At 33.0% G+C, this 14,178-nt stretch overlaps 2 protein-coding genes across 2 annotated transcripts; both read left to right on the top strand.

Moving 5' to 3' along the window:
* The first annotated feature begins 32 nt into the window (after positions 1-32).
* LOC145315437 (uncharacterized) lies at positions 33-4,072 on the top strand. The gene is made up of 8 exons (XM_080155418.1): positions 33-40; positions 148-197; positions 703-739; positions 1,334-1,448; positions 1,770-1,938; positions 2,173-2,516; positions 2,834-3,406; positions 3,824-4,072. Exons 1-8 carry the CDS (start codon positions 33-35, stop codon positions 4,049-4,051), a joined length of 1,524 nt encoding a protein of 507 aa, XP_080011544.1. The 3' UTR covers positions 4,052-4,072.
* A 160-nt stretch (positions 4,073-4,232) lies between these two features.
* LOC145315436 (uncharacterized) lies at positions 4,233-5,707 on the top strand. The gene is made up of 2 exons (XM_080155417.1): positions 4,233-4,436; positions 4,655-5,707. Exons 1-2 carry the CDS (start codon positions 4,233-4,235, stop codon positions 4,898-4,900), a joined length of 450 nt encoding a protein of 149 aa, XP_080011543.1. The 3' UTR covers positions 4,901-5,707.
* Positions 5,708-14,178: the final 8,471 nt, after the last annotated feature.

Raw genomic sequence — 14,178 nt, 5'->3', positions numbered from 1 at the left:
TTAGATTAAGTTAAAAAAAAAATTTTCCCCATATGCTTTGGTAATTAAAATAGAGTCAGTGAGATTTTTTCATCCCTTAGAAAGCAAAAGGGCTTTAAACTTTTAGAATAGCACAAAACTTTTATTTAATTTAAGTATTTGACTTAGGCTAAAACCACCGAGCGGTCATCTTACTAGAAATATTCATGTAGTATCAGGTAAAATAATATAATTGATTTATATAATTTGGATGTTGCACCAGATTCTCATGTACTCTGATAAAATAATGCTTGCAACTGGCAAAAATAACGTTCTAACCCATACACCCCATCCTCTCCCCTCAAACTGGATGAAAGAACTGACTAAATGAAGTTCATATTAGGAAGCTAAATTGACGACAAATTTCCTCCTGTCAATATATCTACGAATATTCTATATCCATTAATAATATTGATACAGTCATAGGCTTCAATTTAAGTAAAAAAAAAGATAGGTCTTCAGTAGATAAATTATTTTTTTCTTGATTTAAACGTATAGAATTAAATGTCACGGATATTTTCTTTAAATTGCACATGAAGTTTGATATAATTATATTAATATTGCCCGTAGAATGTAGGGACTTTGATTCGAAGAATTTAGTAATATTAAAACTGCTAAAAATAACGGGCTAATCTATAGATGCTCTGGTTTTGATTCAACATATCAGTTTTGCATATCTTTTAGGAATTTGTGAAGGAAAATCTATCGCATGGACTTTGAGGTAATTATTTTTTATCAATACTCAGAATGCTTAATATCATTATTAGAGCAAAAAATGATTTGGCAGGCTTTACGTGTTTCATATGTTGTTAAAGTGTTCTTTCTTGTTTATAAATTAAATCCTTTCCAAACTTTAATTTCTAGTTTAAAACAAATGCAAAAAGAAATTATTACACTAGAACTCTACTAAAATATTTTATGCTGGCGGATACGACACAAGGGGCTCTAGATGGAAGGGGGAGGGGAAAGACGACCCGCCACTTAAATTTAAGGACGATATTTTCTCATTGGGTTTTAATGTTATTCTATAAACAGGCAATTTTTCGTATGAAGTGTGAAAGTACCTTTCCCCATATAGTTTTAAACCTTCTCTTGCCCTATTAGAAAGCTATAAAAACATAGTATGTTACCACTTGTTTTTGAAGCTTTTTTTCCAAAAGAATTTCAAAGCATCCAAACGGGTTTAATTTCTAGGCTTAATCGCAACCGACGCAAGGCTGCCAAGCTCTGATTTTAACAGATTTTTTCCTAAAGTGTTAGGTTATGAAACTGTAATTTCTAAAAGTGTCCACCGTTAAAATAAAAGTTTCTTCAGGATTCCCTCTGAGCACGTGTTGCACCTGAACCTGACCTCCCTCCTCCTGTCCTGCCCCCAGCTAAATCTTAATATCAGGGATGGGTCAACTAACGAGGATACAATTATTTATCAGGTAATTGAAACAATAGTCTTTAATGTAGTTTGATTACTATGTGTAGGATCTGTTCATAACCATATATGTAGTGACCGTCGGACTACGGACACATCTTGATTATAAATTACCTGTGCTAAAAAATATCATAATTGTTATATTAGGGAGTGGAAAAACTATTTTACCCATACATTACATATTTTATGTATGTATTATTGTATGTGTGTAATATGTATTAGATAAAAATGACAATTTTTAAAAAATCCTTCAGATGACCCAACATATCTCCCTTGTTTTTATATGCCTACTGTTATGTTTTCTAAAAATGATTAATCATTTCAGGTAAATGGACCTGACAAACCATCCAGTAGCCGTCATAACCTATTGCCAGATCTGCCCCTAAGTACCAGATCCAACCTGGCAAAGATAGAGCTGTCTGTGGGGGAGGGATCTAAGCAGGCAGACCTGAAGACTTGCTATGTCGAGTTTCATATGCAGGTCATCATTACAAGTAAGATTTTGAAATTAATTATCTATGTATATTATAAAGTTCGACTGTCTTTCTATCTGTCCAACTTATATGTCTATTTGTCTGTCTCTGTATATGTCTGTATTTCTTTTTGTATGTCTTGCTGTATCTATGTCTGTCTGATTGTCTTTAGATATGTCTTTCATTATAAAACAGAATTATATGAAGATCCAAGGTGAGAATTTAAATTAATATGTAAATGACTATTAACAATAGGAAGCAGTGGTGACATGACCAAGGCATTTGATATCCTGTTGGGCTACATCAAACCATTAATGAACATCATCACACCCATCGTTGTCATCACCCTCCTTCTGATCCTCGTGTTCTTCTGCACCCTCGTCATGTTGGCGGATTACGCCGTCAAGCAGGCCAAGTACACGCACTGGAAGAAGAGGGTCAGCCAGCCGTCGCCAGATAACTCGCCGGATCACTGCAGAACAGCGGCCCCAGCCGCCAGCCAACATTATTACTACCACTCGCTGTCGACCATTTCTGAATATATTCCGTTGGTGAATGAAGGACCGGATGAGTATATTGAAGCCAATGAAAAGAAACAGGTGAGGAGTTACGCTTTAGAATAAAGGGAAGAACAATATCCAGTAAAAAAAGATTTATGGTGGGTTGAGATATTTACAAAATCTTAACAGTAGAGGTAATTTTTTTGGATGGGGAGGGGAGGGAGGGGGAGGATGATCACACCTGTCGCCCCCCTTTATTGTACCTTCTTGAAAATGATTTTTTAAACAAATAATATTTTTTGATTTTAAATTTGTTCTTTAGAATTTTAAAAATAATTTGAATAGCTTTTAGCTGGCTTTTAGTTTTTTGTCACAAAAAGCGTTCCAGGAATGATATAACTTTTCTTGCTCTACAGATACAGATTCCGAGTACAAGAAAGCTGATCTCACTGCCAGAGACTCATCAGAGGAGAAAGAGGAGACGGAGAAGATTGTTGAGAAGATCTGAAACTTTGTCAGACTGGTGTCTTCACAAACAAACAGATAAATCAAAGGTTTTGCAAAGATCTAATTCCTACAAGGATCTTAGTCAGAATGGAAGGTTGAAACTTGATAAAACTATTGATGTAAAAGTTATAAAAAATAATAAAATATTCACCAGTAAGTGTTCAATGTACAGCAATGATAGTCCTAGAGACAATGATCAAACATTGTCCACCGCAAGTTTAAAAGCCTTCACCGCCAACAATTTAAGAACACCTCGCGGACGATTACATTCCGCCTCCATCCAGTCCTCGTCGGGCGGTTCAGATTTGACACTTAATGGCGGCCGTTCATCCACGATTTCCGGCATGTCGGCCACCCGGTCGACGGCTTCCGGCCTGTCGGCTGGGACGGACCAAGAGATGGAGTATGATTTGTATGATTGTGACTTGGATAATGTGATGGCGGCTCCAGGATCCATGTTTGCGCCAGCCTTCTGGGATCAGGTACAAAATTGTAGAAGCTCTTTATAGTGCACTTAAAAAAAGGACAAATGACCAATGAGAAGCCAATACACATACTAAATTACCATTGGAAGGCCAGTATAAAAGTAATTTTTATAGACGCTATAAAAAGCTTTAAAATCGTAGAATATGAAAACAAATCATAAATATGCATTAAAAATTAAACATATTTTTCATCATTAATTGTGTCTTTAATAGAAGCATAATTAGTGTTTAGAATCGAGTATGGATAAAATTTAAAATAATGCCAGAAAATGTGTAATAAAGATATTGAATGCCTAAAATTCTTGTAGTCATTATAACCCACATATCATTTTTTAAAATGTTCTAAAAGATCCTATTGTAAATTATGATGAATGGCTAGAATAAATTCAAAATTTTGATATTTGTTTATTTAAGGATCAGACACCAACAGTTGACTTGGAACTTACAGAACTATTTCCCTCCACAACTAATAATCACAGCAATGATGATCATATTCTAAATGATACATCAAATAATGATGAAGTAGACAGTAGTATGATTGAAGATTATGACCACAGCACTAGCAACAGCAACACAGAACAGCTTGAGGAACAGCTGATTGCAGATCAACAGATGCGCAGATATGGCGCGAGACAGGGATAGATACTTAAATATTTGGATTTTTCAAGTGTTAACACAGCTTAAATCTTTAGCTTTCATAACATTAAGACATACCCTTTCCCTCCCCTGAGATGGTTGAAAGTTTTTATAATATCATGTAAGGTCACTTCGTAAAAGTTAAACTTTATCAGAAGTGCAATTATTCGTTTTAAGTATCCAACTGATGTACATTCAGGGAGGTACACTGGTAACCAGCATCACCTCAGATCTCACCTCCAGCATCACATCAGCTGTTTCTGTAAGCACCCTAGTTGGTGAGGAGGCGTCCTTGTTGCCAGGAGAGGAGTCAGCTACTCTATCTGGCGCATCGACACCTGTCCCGTCCTCCTCTAACGGCTCAGCTACGTTATCCCCAGATCAACATAAGGTAACTTATAATATTTATAAAAAGCTACTCTACACATTTAACAATCTTACTTAGTCCAATAAGATGGTGATAGAAAACTCTAAAATTAATGATAAGAGCTATGCGTAAGGACGGACATACTCTATAAAACAGAAAAGCTTAATTAAAAAAAACTGTTTAATCTATATAAACTAATCTTGTTGTCTAAAAAACTTTAACTAATTTTTTTAAAATTCTAGATGCTTGTAAAAGATTCCGCCACCTCTCGTCTGGACACATCCTGTTACTACAGCGACGAGGAGGATCATAATGAACTTGATCCACTGAATCCAGAACCATTTAATGAACATGATTCCCTGGATTCCTCGGCCTATAGTGAACATGATCCATTGAATTCGTGCTATGTAGTGAAATCTCAGAATGAAAAGTGTAAACTGATGTTAAATTTGACTCATATTGATGCCATTGATTTTGCTGATGAATAAACTTATATTTTTTTTTAAGAAAGATGATCAAATTTATACACAGAGGAGCTATTTGAATAAATAAAATAGTGAACAGCAGCTTTCTCACAAAGACAGCTTTCCGCGGCTATTAAAATGAAAAGATTAAAACCAGTTTTGTTAGACTTGAGGGGCCGAAGGCCAAGGCTCATAAAACTGGTATTGATTTTGTGATTTTTTTTTCGTGGGAAATTTTCTGTTATACGATGCTATTCAATATGGCTCAGAACCAGTTTTAATGCAGCGGATATTAATCGGTTTCGAAGCCATACTGGAAAATGTTTCATTTTTCATACATAACGGTCTTTCACAAAAATGAAAGTTCCAATAATATTAAAACCCATCTGTATCTCATTAAAATAATTTTTATTATTATTACAAAAATACGAATGTTAAGTTTTTTGTTTTTAAATTGATAATGAATATTTTAAAATCTAATTAAATATAAAAACCAGTGCTCGACAGCCGCGAATAAGCCTCAAATTCAAATCAGCTTTAGTGCAAAATAAGCGAAAAAAATGGGTTGTCTGTTTAGGTACAGGTTTAGCCATCCAGCGGAATTTAAAAGTTATAATATGACGATTTCACTGAGGCTTACACGCGGCTGCCGAGCCCTGTTGACAAGTATTTCAAATGTATATTTTCAAGCAATTTTACCGTCTAGTCAGAAACCAATTACTAGTAAAACTATTAAAATGATTGAAAATACCAATATTTGTGGATAATTGCGAAAAATATAAAGAAATGTTGATTTTATGTTTGTCAGAATCCATAGTGTTATTTTTATATTATTTATAAAACCGTGGGAGGAGGGAGGGGGGGATGTACAGATATTGAACTAAAATGTTTTCATGAAACTTTTAAAATTGATTTTAAAATACATACATTTATGTTCTTTTGACTAAAGAAAGGCGTTTGATAGCTGCCCGGACGCTTTTTTTATGAATAGTCAGTTTTTGTATCATTTATGAAGAAGATTTTTTTGTAATAATTTTTTTAATTATTAAAACTAATATACTAATAGCTGCCTAGAAATATTATGCTTAAAATGATAATTCAAAATGTTTGTTAATAAATAAATTATAAGCAGTTGGAAGCAATAAACTAAATTTTACTACGTATAAACAATATCTAAAAATGGTTATTACTTATGGTAAAAGTAAAATAGACAAAATTATTTGATTAATTAGGGGTGAGTTATATGTTTCTACGTTGTAAATTTTGGTATCTCGCTCCTAACTGATAGATGTTCCATGTTATACTGAATGATATTTATATAAAAATTGAAATTTTAATAAAATATGTAGATGTTTATATTTTTTCTTCATGTTCAAACTACTCTATAAAAGTACTAGTTGCTAGTACTAGTTGGGAGAGTTTAGGAAAAAAAGCATAAAACCACCCCGATACAATTTATGAATCTTTCCTTGAAAAGTACAACCTATACGGAGAGGCAATTTGCGAGATCTTAATCTTTAGACAAAAAAAACATGAATACCTTATAATATAGGATATATATAAAGTCCGTATTAACTATTCAGCGAAAAACTTTAAATCTATAGATTTAGTGGCTGATGTATCCTAAAATAGTAGCTGCGACTGCAAGGTTAACCTCTAATGACATGTTTATTGTTTAGGGCTGACTTCTGCAAGCCCACAGCTTAATTTTGTAAGCTCTGTTTTAAACTAAATTCAGCTTTGTTGCTATAGGACGTGATCATTCTTGTTGAATGATATCATGTTTCACTGCAGTCAAATGCATAATACTTTCCAAACAAATAATGATACACAATTTACCTGGCTAAACTTGGAGACATTTTGCTGACATACAACATTTATGCTTTATATTGACGATAAAACTTTATTAAAAACTGGTAATATCTAAACATTATTAAAAACGGCTCCCTGTCGAAAAATTGTGTGGCTATTACATCCCAACTGATAAGATACAAGAAGTTTAGCTTTTCTTCTTTAAAAACCTACACTGTAATGTCATTATAGGAAATTTTGATACATTTATTTTGATACAATAACAGCACCTAAGTTCAACAGGTTTATTTGACTAATGCACCAAAACAAGGAAATTTAAATTCCAAAGTAACTTTTCAAATAGTCGGAATTACCTTCAATTACAATATTAAGACGTTTATATGTATAATACATTCTTGGGGGATGGGACAAAGAAAAAATGTTATTTCTTGTTATTATGCTTTTTTTTAATTTGGATTTTGAGTCTGCATTCCAGTATGGTTGAAATGTAGAGTTTTCCAATGGCGAAATTTATCCACCACCCTCGCAAAATTGCTAGAATGGAGACAACCCCCAACACACAACCCACTAAGAGACATGAAGGGTGTCTAGTTAAAGAAGGCACACTCCCTAAAATATGAGCGGGATGAAAAAAATATTTGCGCACTTTGCGCGTCAATTCAACAGTCAGAGGACGCTTTATTTTACTCGATCTGGGATTAAAATTTAAAATTCACGCAAAAAAACCTGTGCACGCAGGACTCAAACTTAATATACACTGAATAATCAAAAATATTTCTCAACATATTTTATCAAATAAAAAGAAAAACTTTAATCCCATTTCGCACTTTGTCTTTGTTGTGTTGAAAAGAATCTCAAATTGTGACAGTTTGTTAACAAATCCCCCACCCCCCAAATCAACCGTCGAACCTAGAAGAATTGATTTATCATTGCTTGGATCTAATAAAGTGATCATTGTAGCAGGCTAAATAACGATCCTCACCCCCTTTAACCCATCCATACCTCTCCTAGTGAATAAACAAACTGAAAAAAATGACATGGGAACAGCAGCCTAAAATGACGATAATTTTCCTTATGTCATAATATCAACGTATATTAAGATACTACGAAAGTTCTACATAAATAGTTATTATTATATCAACCTAGTGGCTTGGCCTCTTGCATTTGATTTTATAATTAAGGTTTATATGGGGGTGGTGTTGCCGCTGGATGACCTACTGAAAATTTTAAAGATTTTGTCGTAAATTCCCCAAGCACAGGTTACAATATGGAACATAAAATATTTATTGATTTTAGTCTGATACTTAAAATAGGGGAATCCCTGGCCTTAAAAATGTTTTTTTTTCATGAGTTTTTTTTCTAAAGATGCATATATAAAACAAGGATGACAACATCCATAAAAGCGAAGCACTGAAGCGGTAGGACAAACGGACATTATCACTTGTATAGTGTCAGAACTGAATAATCATAATATAAATGTATAAGAGTAAAAGCAAAATTGTAAGTAAATTTGTTGAAAAACTGCTTGATTCCGGATAATGTTTATGGACATACTTTTTAGGACTTGATTAAAGAGTTGCTTCGCTTATTACATTATACTTTGTTGTCCCAGGAATCAATATACCAAAAATCAGATCAATCGGATGATCAGATCACATAAAAATTTGTTGTTAAAAAAGTAAAAAAAATCAACATGTTTAAAATGGACGTACGGACATTTTGGTGATGATTATAGAGTTGCTACGCTTTCTAAATCTTACCTAACTACTACAGAAATCACCATGTAAAATTCTTACATGCTTAAATTAACAAAAAAAAGCTATCAGTTACGGACGGACCGACCCTAATTATAGAAAAGCTTCGCTTTTAAAAAAACTTATAAATATGAATTTAGAAGTTAACCTTGTATTAATTCTTGAAGCCATATTTTGAAGCGCCTATCGAGCACTGAACCCCGCCTAACTTTAATCATGATGGGTAGGGGGGATGGGGAGTTTTTTTTTCCTATGCCTTACTAAACCTGAACTAATGTAATAAACAAACTAACGATAAACTTCCCTCCTCCCGTTTTCTTTTTATTTCAAAATAGTTTGGGAGGTTTATGTGCTCGACAAGACGCCAGGTAATCCAATTTGTGATCAAACAACCATTTTTATTCTTTTTATTTAACTATCCATTTTTCCCTGAAACAATTGCTTCCCAAAGTGACATCTGGTTTCTTCCTAAAACTGAGAAAGTTTAACCCGCTTTCTCTTCATACCTATAGTGGATTTAATAAGAATAAATTAAAGCTTTAGATGGGAGTAAAGTTCTTGCATGTCATTTTATTCCATATGCTAGAGAAGAAAATCCTATTCTATAGGTTTTTGTCTTAGTAACCACGGAACCGATTGGGTTTGCTTTCACTGGCAGACTTCATATAGGTCCAGTGGTGGTTTTAGACTGATTTATTTTCAGATAGAAGTTATTTAATGGTTTTAAGCTATTTTTTATGTCCCATTCAATAAAGTGCCTATAGATGCTAAGGAAGTAGCCGCTAGTGTTTATATACAGTAAGATTAAAAACAAGAGATAAGTTGTGTTTTAAATATTGGGTAAAAGTAAATATTTATTGGACCTTGATAGAAATTAGTCATCAGCCGCCTGTAATCCTCAGGGAAATCAACTTATTACAATTTCTAAAATCAGCAGGAAGTCTAAACCTGACCCAAATTTGAAAAATCCCTCTTTTCAAAACATATTTTAAAGCTTCCAAATGAGTTTAAATTTGAGGCTTAGTTGCAGCTGTCGCGCGGTTGCCGAGCTCCATTAGAAATATATATCTTTCAGTCATATACAAAAAAAAAAAATTTTAGCATTTTTATTTAGTTTTATTTTTCGTTTCATAAATAGACTTAACAAGAACAACAATGTTTATAAATTGGACTGTAAAATATACTGGTACCAAAAAAACGTTCCTTCATTCGATGTCACAAAATCTTAAAATTTGTCGCTTTAAACTAGTTTTATTTTAATCTACAGTAAGGGGTTATTTTGTTTATCGTCCATTACCTTATCCCTTATGATCCCTGATAAATATTTAGATTTGGGGGTTCAATACTTTGATACATTTTCATTAATTAATTTCATTTGAGAATTTACACAATCATAAAATTTGTCATTCGATCAGTTAATGTTAAGTTGGTCTAGGTTAACTCAACAGTAACACACTTGTTTCTCCAGCCTTCCGCAGGGTCTAGGAAGCAGGTGGAATCCCATAGGAATGAAATTATTTGTTTTCAATTTTTCTGGCGTTTAAACTAACTAGATGACCAAAGAAACAATATTAAAAGAATGGGAAAAATTTAAAAACAGAAAATAAGACACAATACAATCTGTCCCGACTTTGTATTACTTTTGCGGAACATGATTGCAGTTACGTCATATTTTTCTTTCCCGAAAAAGAGAAGGGGGAAAGAAAAAAAAGGGAAGGGGGGAAGAAAAAAGAGATGGGAGAAAAGGGGGTTTTCCCCATATCTTTTGAAGAGATTTTTTTCCCCCTTCCCTTTTTCGGGAAAGAAAAATATGACGTAACTGCAATCATGTTCCGCAAAAGTAATACAAAATCGGGACAGATTGTATTGTGTCAGAAAATAAGATTTTTAAATGAAGGTTTAGTAAATAAGAGACAAAAATAGTTGTAAAGACACATTATCTTGTCCTGAAAATGGGTCATGTCAGCACAAATTAAGACTTTCTGAAAGGTTTTTATACAACACAATATTTTTTTTATAAAGCGAGCGCTTTTTGCCACCTTTTCTTTTTTTAAATCTGAAATGCATTTGGTCACGTAGTTAATATTTAAGGAAACACCCCTATTCTTACAATAGCTTGTCCAATGGGTCCAGTCGATATGCAATTTTTATGCCGTTTGTTGAGGTATATTAAAAGATTATACCCCAATTCGGTCCATTTGGTTACTAGGAGCTTTAGACAGTCAATATTGTTCTACTTTTATGTTATTGGATTTTGAAATATTTGGACTATTCGAAATGTTGAGAAAGAAAATATCTTTCAGTTTCCAGATCTGGAAAAAATATAATTTTTCCCAGAATCTTTCTGAAGGGTTGGCCTTTCCCAGATGAAATTGATGCTATGTAAAGCTTAGTATAGTCAGAAAGAGATAACTGGACAGACAGACAAATATCATCCTACCTTTTATAACTTAGAAGAATATGTTCTGTATTTCCGTAAGTCTACGTAATGGGAGTTTATACAAACTTACAAATGAAAAAATTTTAACCACATTCTGTTATTTATTTTAACTAATAGCTGCGTCGCTAGCCCATAGTAGCTTCGCCTCAAGAGAGGGTGGAGGGTAAACCACATGTACTTGATACTTTCTTTAAAAAGTCCCAAACATAATCATTTCTTTTCCGGGAGGGGACCCCCCCCCAAAAAAAAAAAAAATAGTCTAAAACTTTTATATGATATTAATTATCTTGCTGTTTTAAATGACCACTAAAACGGCCATGAATTATCCTTACCAACTACCAATCCTTTCAGACATTATGAATATTCTAAAGGTTTCTAATACAGAATTATCTTAGATTCATCAATAATATACTTCTACAAAAATTATAAAGTCGAAAATATTCCTTACTACCCATGTAAGGCTAGGATATTTATAAGATTTGGCCCAATTCATTTCAAATAAGTAAGGATATTCTTCAAATATTATCATATAGCATCTGGGGTTCTTGTAATCAAGGGGCAAAGAATAACCTTAAAGGAAGCCTGCAAGAAATACCACGCTTTAACTGCTGAAAGACTGCCACAAGTAGACCAAATACCCCAAATTTGAAGCCTTCAGCTTCTATAACAAAAAAGTTCTAGGCATTTTAAAATGACATTTTATGTACAATGAAAATTTTGAAAGAATTGCAATGCTCATGTTGAAAACTTTGAAATTAAACTACGTGGCCTAGAAACAAAATTATAAGCTTATTTTTGTCATAAATTTAGGTTTCCAGTAACTAATTATATTTTTACAATATTTTGACCATTTTTATAGTCAAAATCATTAAAAAAAATTAAGTTTAACTTGCGTTTTACTGAGTGTACTGTAGCCAATCAGAAGGCTAAATCAGCTTAACAACCAATCACAGCTGAGCTTCCCCCTTTGTTTCCGCTATGATTTTCGTTTAAAATACAATTTAAATCGAATTTTTTTCATAGATTTTGACTATGAAATGTGGTGTTTTTATTGTAAAAATGTAATCAGTTACCGGCAATCTAAGTTTCTGACAAAGATAAGGTTATAATTTTGTGTCTAGGCAACGTAATTTAATATTGTTTTTCCTTTTATGAGCATTGGAAATCTTTCAAAAATTTCATTGTACATAAAATGCTATTTTGAAATGCCTAGAACTTTTTTGTTATTAAAGCTGAAGGCTTTAAATTTGGGGTATTGGGTCTACTGGTGGCAGTCTTTCAGCAGTTAAAGCGTGGTATATCTTGCAGGCGTCCTTTAAACCATTCTAAGGCCCAAATCAAACATAAAATTATCCTTGGATACATGTGAAGCTTCCATAGAAATAAGAACCTAATCAGTTCAGTAGTTATTGAAATACTTCATAAATTAGGATATATCAGTAAACTAGATTTTCGACATCAATAATATAAGCAGGGCTCGACAGCAGCGAGTTGCGACTAAGCCTCAAATTTACCTTTTTTTTTAAACATAAGGATTGCTATATTTGGGTCATGTGTGACTTCCACCTGATTTTGAAATTGTGAAGCGTTTCTCTTAGGCTTACAGGCGGCTGACGAGCCCTGAATATTAGTGATGTTATAATACAATATATGTCGATACTTTGTAAGCTAAGGCCACTTTGAAGTAAAACCATAAAGTCGACATGTATTCTATATATTGAAATCGCAAGTCGTCCCAAAAGCTAAATAAGAAAAAGGATAAGGATTACTCTAGTATATTTTATATTGATTAGATGTTTGTACATATTTTTCCAACTATACATCTTATACTATCCATCAATACATCCATCTATTCATCAATCTATCCTTAGGTAATACAAATTTATATGTTAAACATTTTACATAAATAAAGGGGAAGGGGGGTTGCCAAAAGTCCCAACATCCGACAAAAATGTAATGATTGTTTCTTGAATGATTTCTATTCATTCGATATGTAAAAACTAGTTCAGAACCATGATTGCAGTATTAAAGAGATTCTGAATTTATTTGGTGGAGATATTACAGACATTTCCAATTTTAGAGCAGCTTCAGTATTGAGAGAACAAAAAAATATATTTTCCTTTATTCAAATGTTTATTGAATAGTTTTTATACTCGTGTGATAGATAGACAGCTTTCCGAAGGTATTAAAGATAATTTAAAATTAAAACCAGTTTATTAAAATCCGAGGGGTCGAAGGCCCGGGTAACAAAACTAATAAATTTTATGATTTTCATTTTAATATTCGTGGAAAATTGTCTGTAATTTTTTTCAGAATGGCGGAGAACCAGTTCTAATACAGCGGATATTAATCGGTTTCGAAGCCATAATGGAAAAAATACTATTAATTATATTGAAAATGTAAGTCTTTTCTATTTCCTGTGTGTTTGAAAATGGATTGTTTTTATTCTACTAATAGTAAGGGCAAACAAGATAAATTTACTACGTCTCCTATTTTCTCTCTTCACTCCAGAGGGAAGGCAGTAACAGTATTAAAATACAAAAAAACGTCTGCTCATTTTCTTTTACTAGAAGAATCAATTTTTGGGGAAAAGGTCTTAGAAACGTTGTCAAAATTAACTAATAGTGCTGCCTTTTAATGCGTTATGCGAATTTTATGACCAAGGGACTGCTATATAATTTTAAGTTTGTACACCCCTGATGTCTAAGAATACCAGACCATATAAAATATAAGTTTGTACACCCCTGGTGTCTCAGAATAACAGACCATGTAAAATATAAGTTTGTACACCCCTGGTGTCTCAGAATAACAGACCATGTAAAATATATGTTTGTACACCCCTGGTGTCTCAGATTAACAGACCATGTAAAATATAAGTTTGTACACCCCTGGTGTCTCAGAATAACACACTATGTAAAATATAAGTTTGTACACCCCTGGTGTCTCAAAATAGCAGACTTTGTAAAATATAAGTTTGTACACCCCTTGGTGTCTTAGAATAACAGTCCATGCAAAATTTAAGTTTGTACAGCCCTGATTATTGAGAATGACAGACCATGTAAAAGACACCCCTCAAACACTCTTGCTTAAAATTGGATAAATTATAAGAGTAAAATGTATTCAAAAAAAGCGGGTTCAAGCACTTTCAAAGTTTCGTTCTACCATGTAAATAAAATGAAATAAAGCTTCATTTAAAAGATAAACAATAGCTTTAAAATTTCTCAAGGAACAGATAGACAGATGGACTTTCACATAAAAATTACTTTTTGTTTAATCTATATACCAATGTGAATAGA

This window comes from Acartia tonsa, chromosome 4, assembly GCF_053477335.1.
Source record: "Acartia tonsa isolate MP-2025a chromosome 4, ASM5347733v1, whole genome shotgun sequence".
NCBI lineage: Eukaryota > Metazoa > Arthropoda > Copepoda > Calanoida > Acartiidae > Acartia > Acartia tonsa.
Note: the sequence above shows the minus strand (reverse complement) of the source record. Positions and strands in the feature narration are given on the sequence as shown.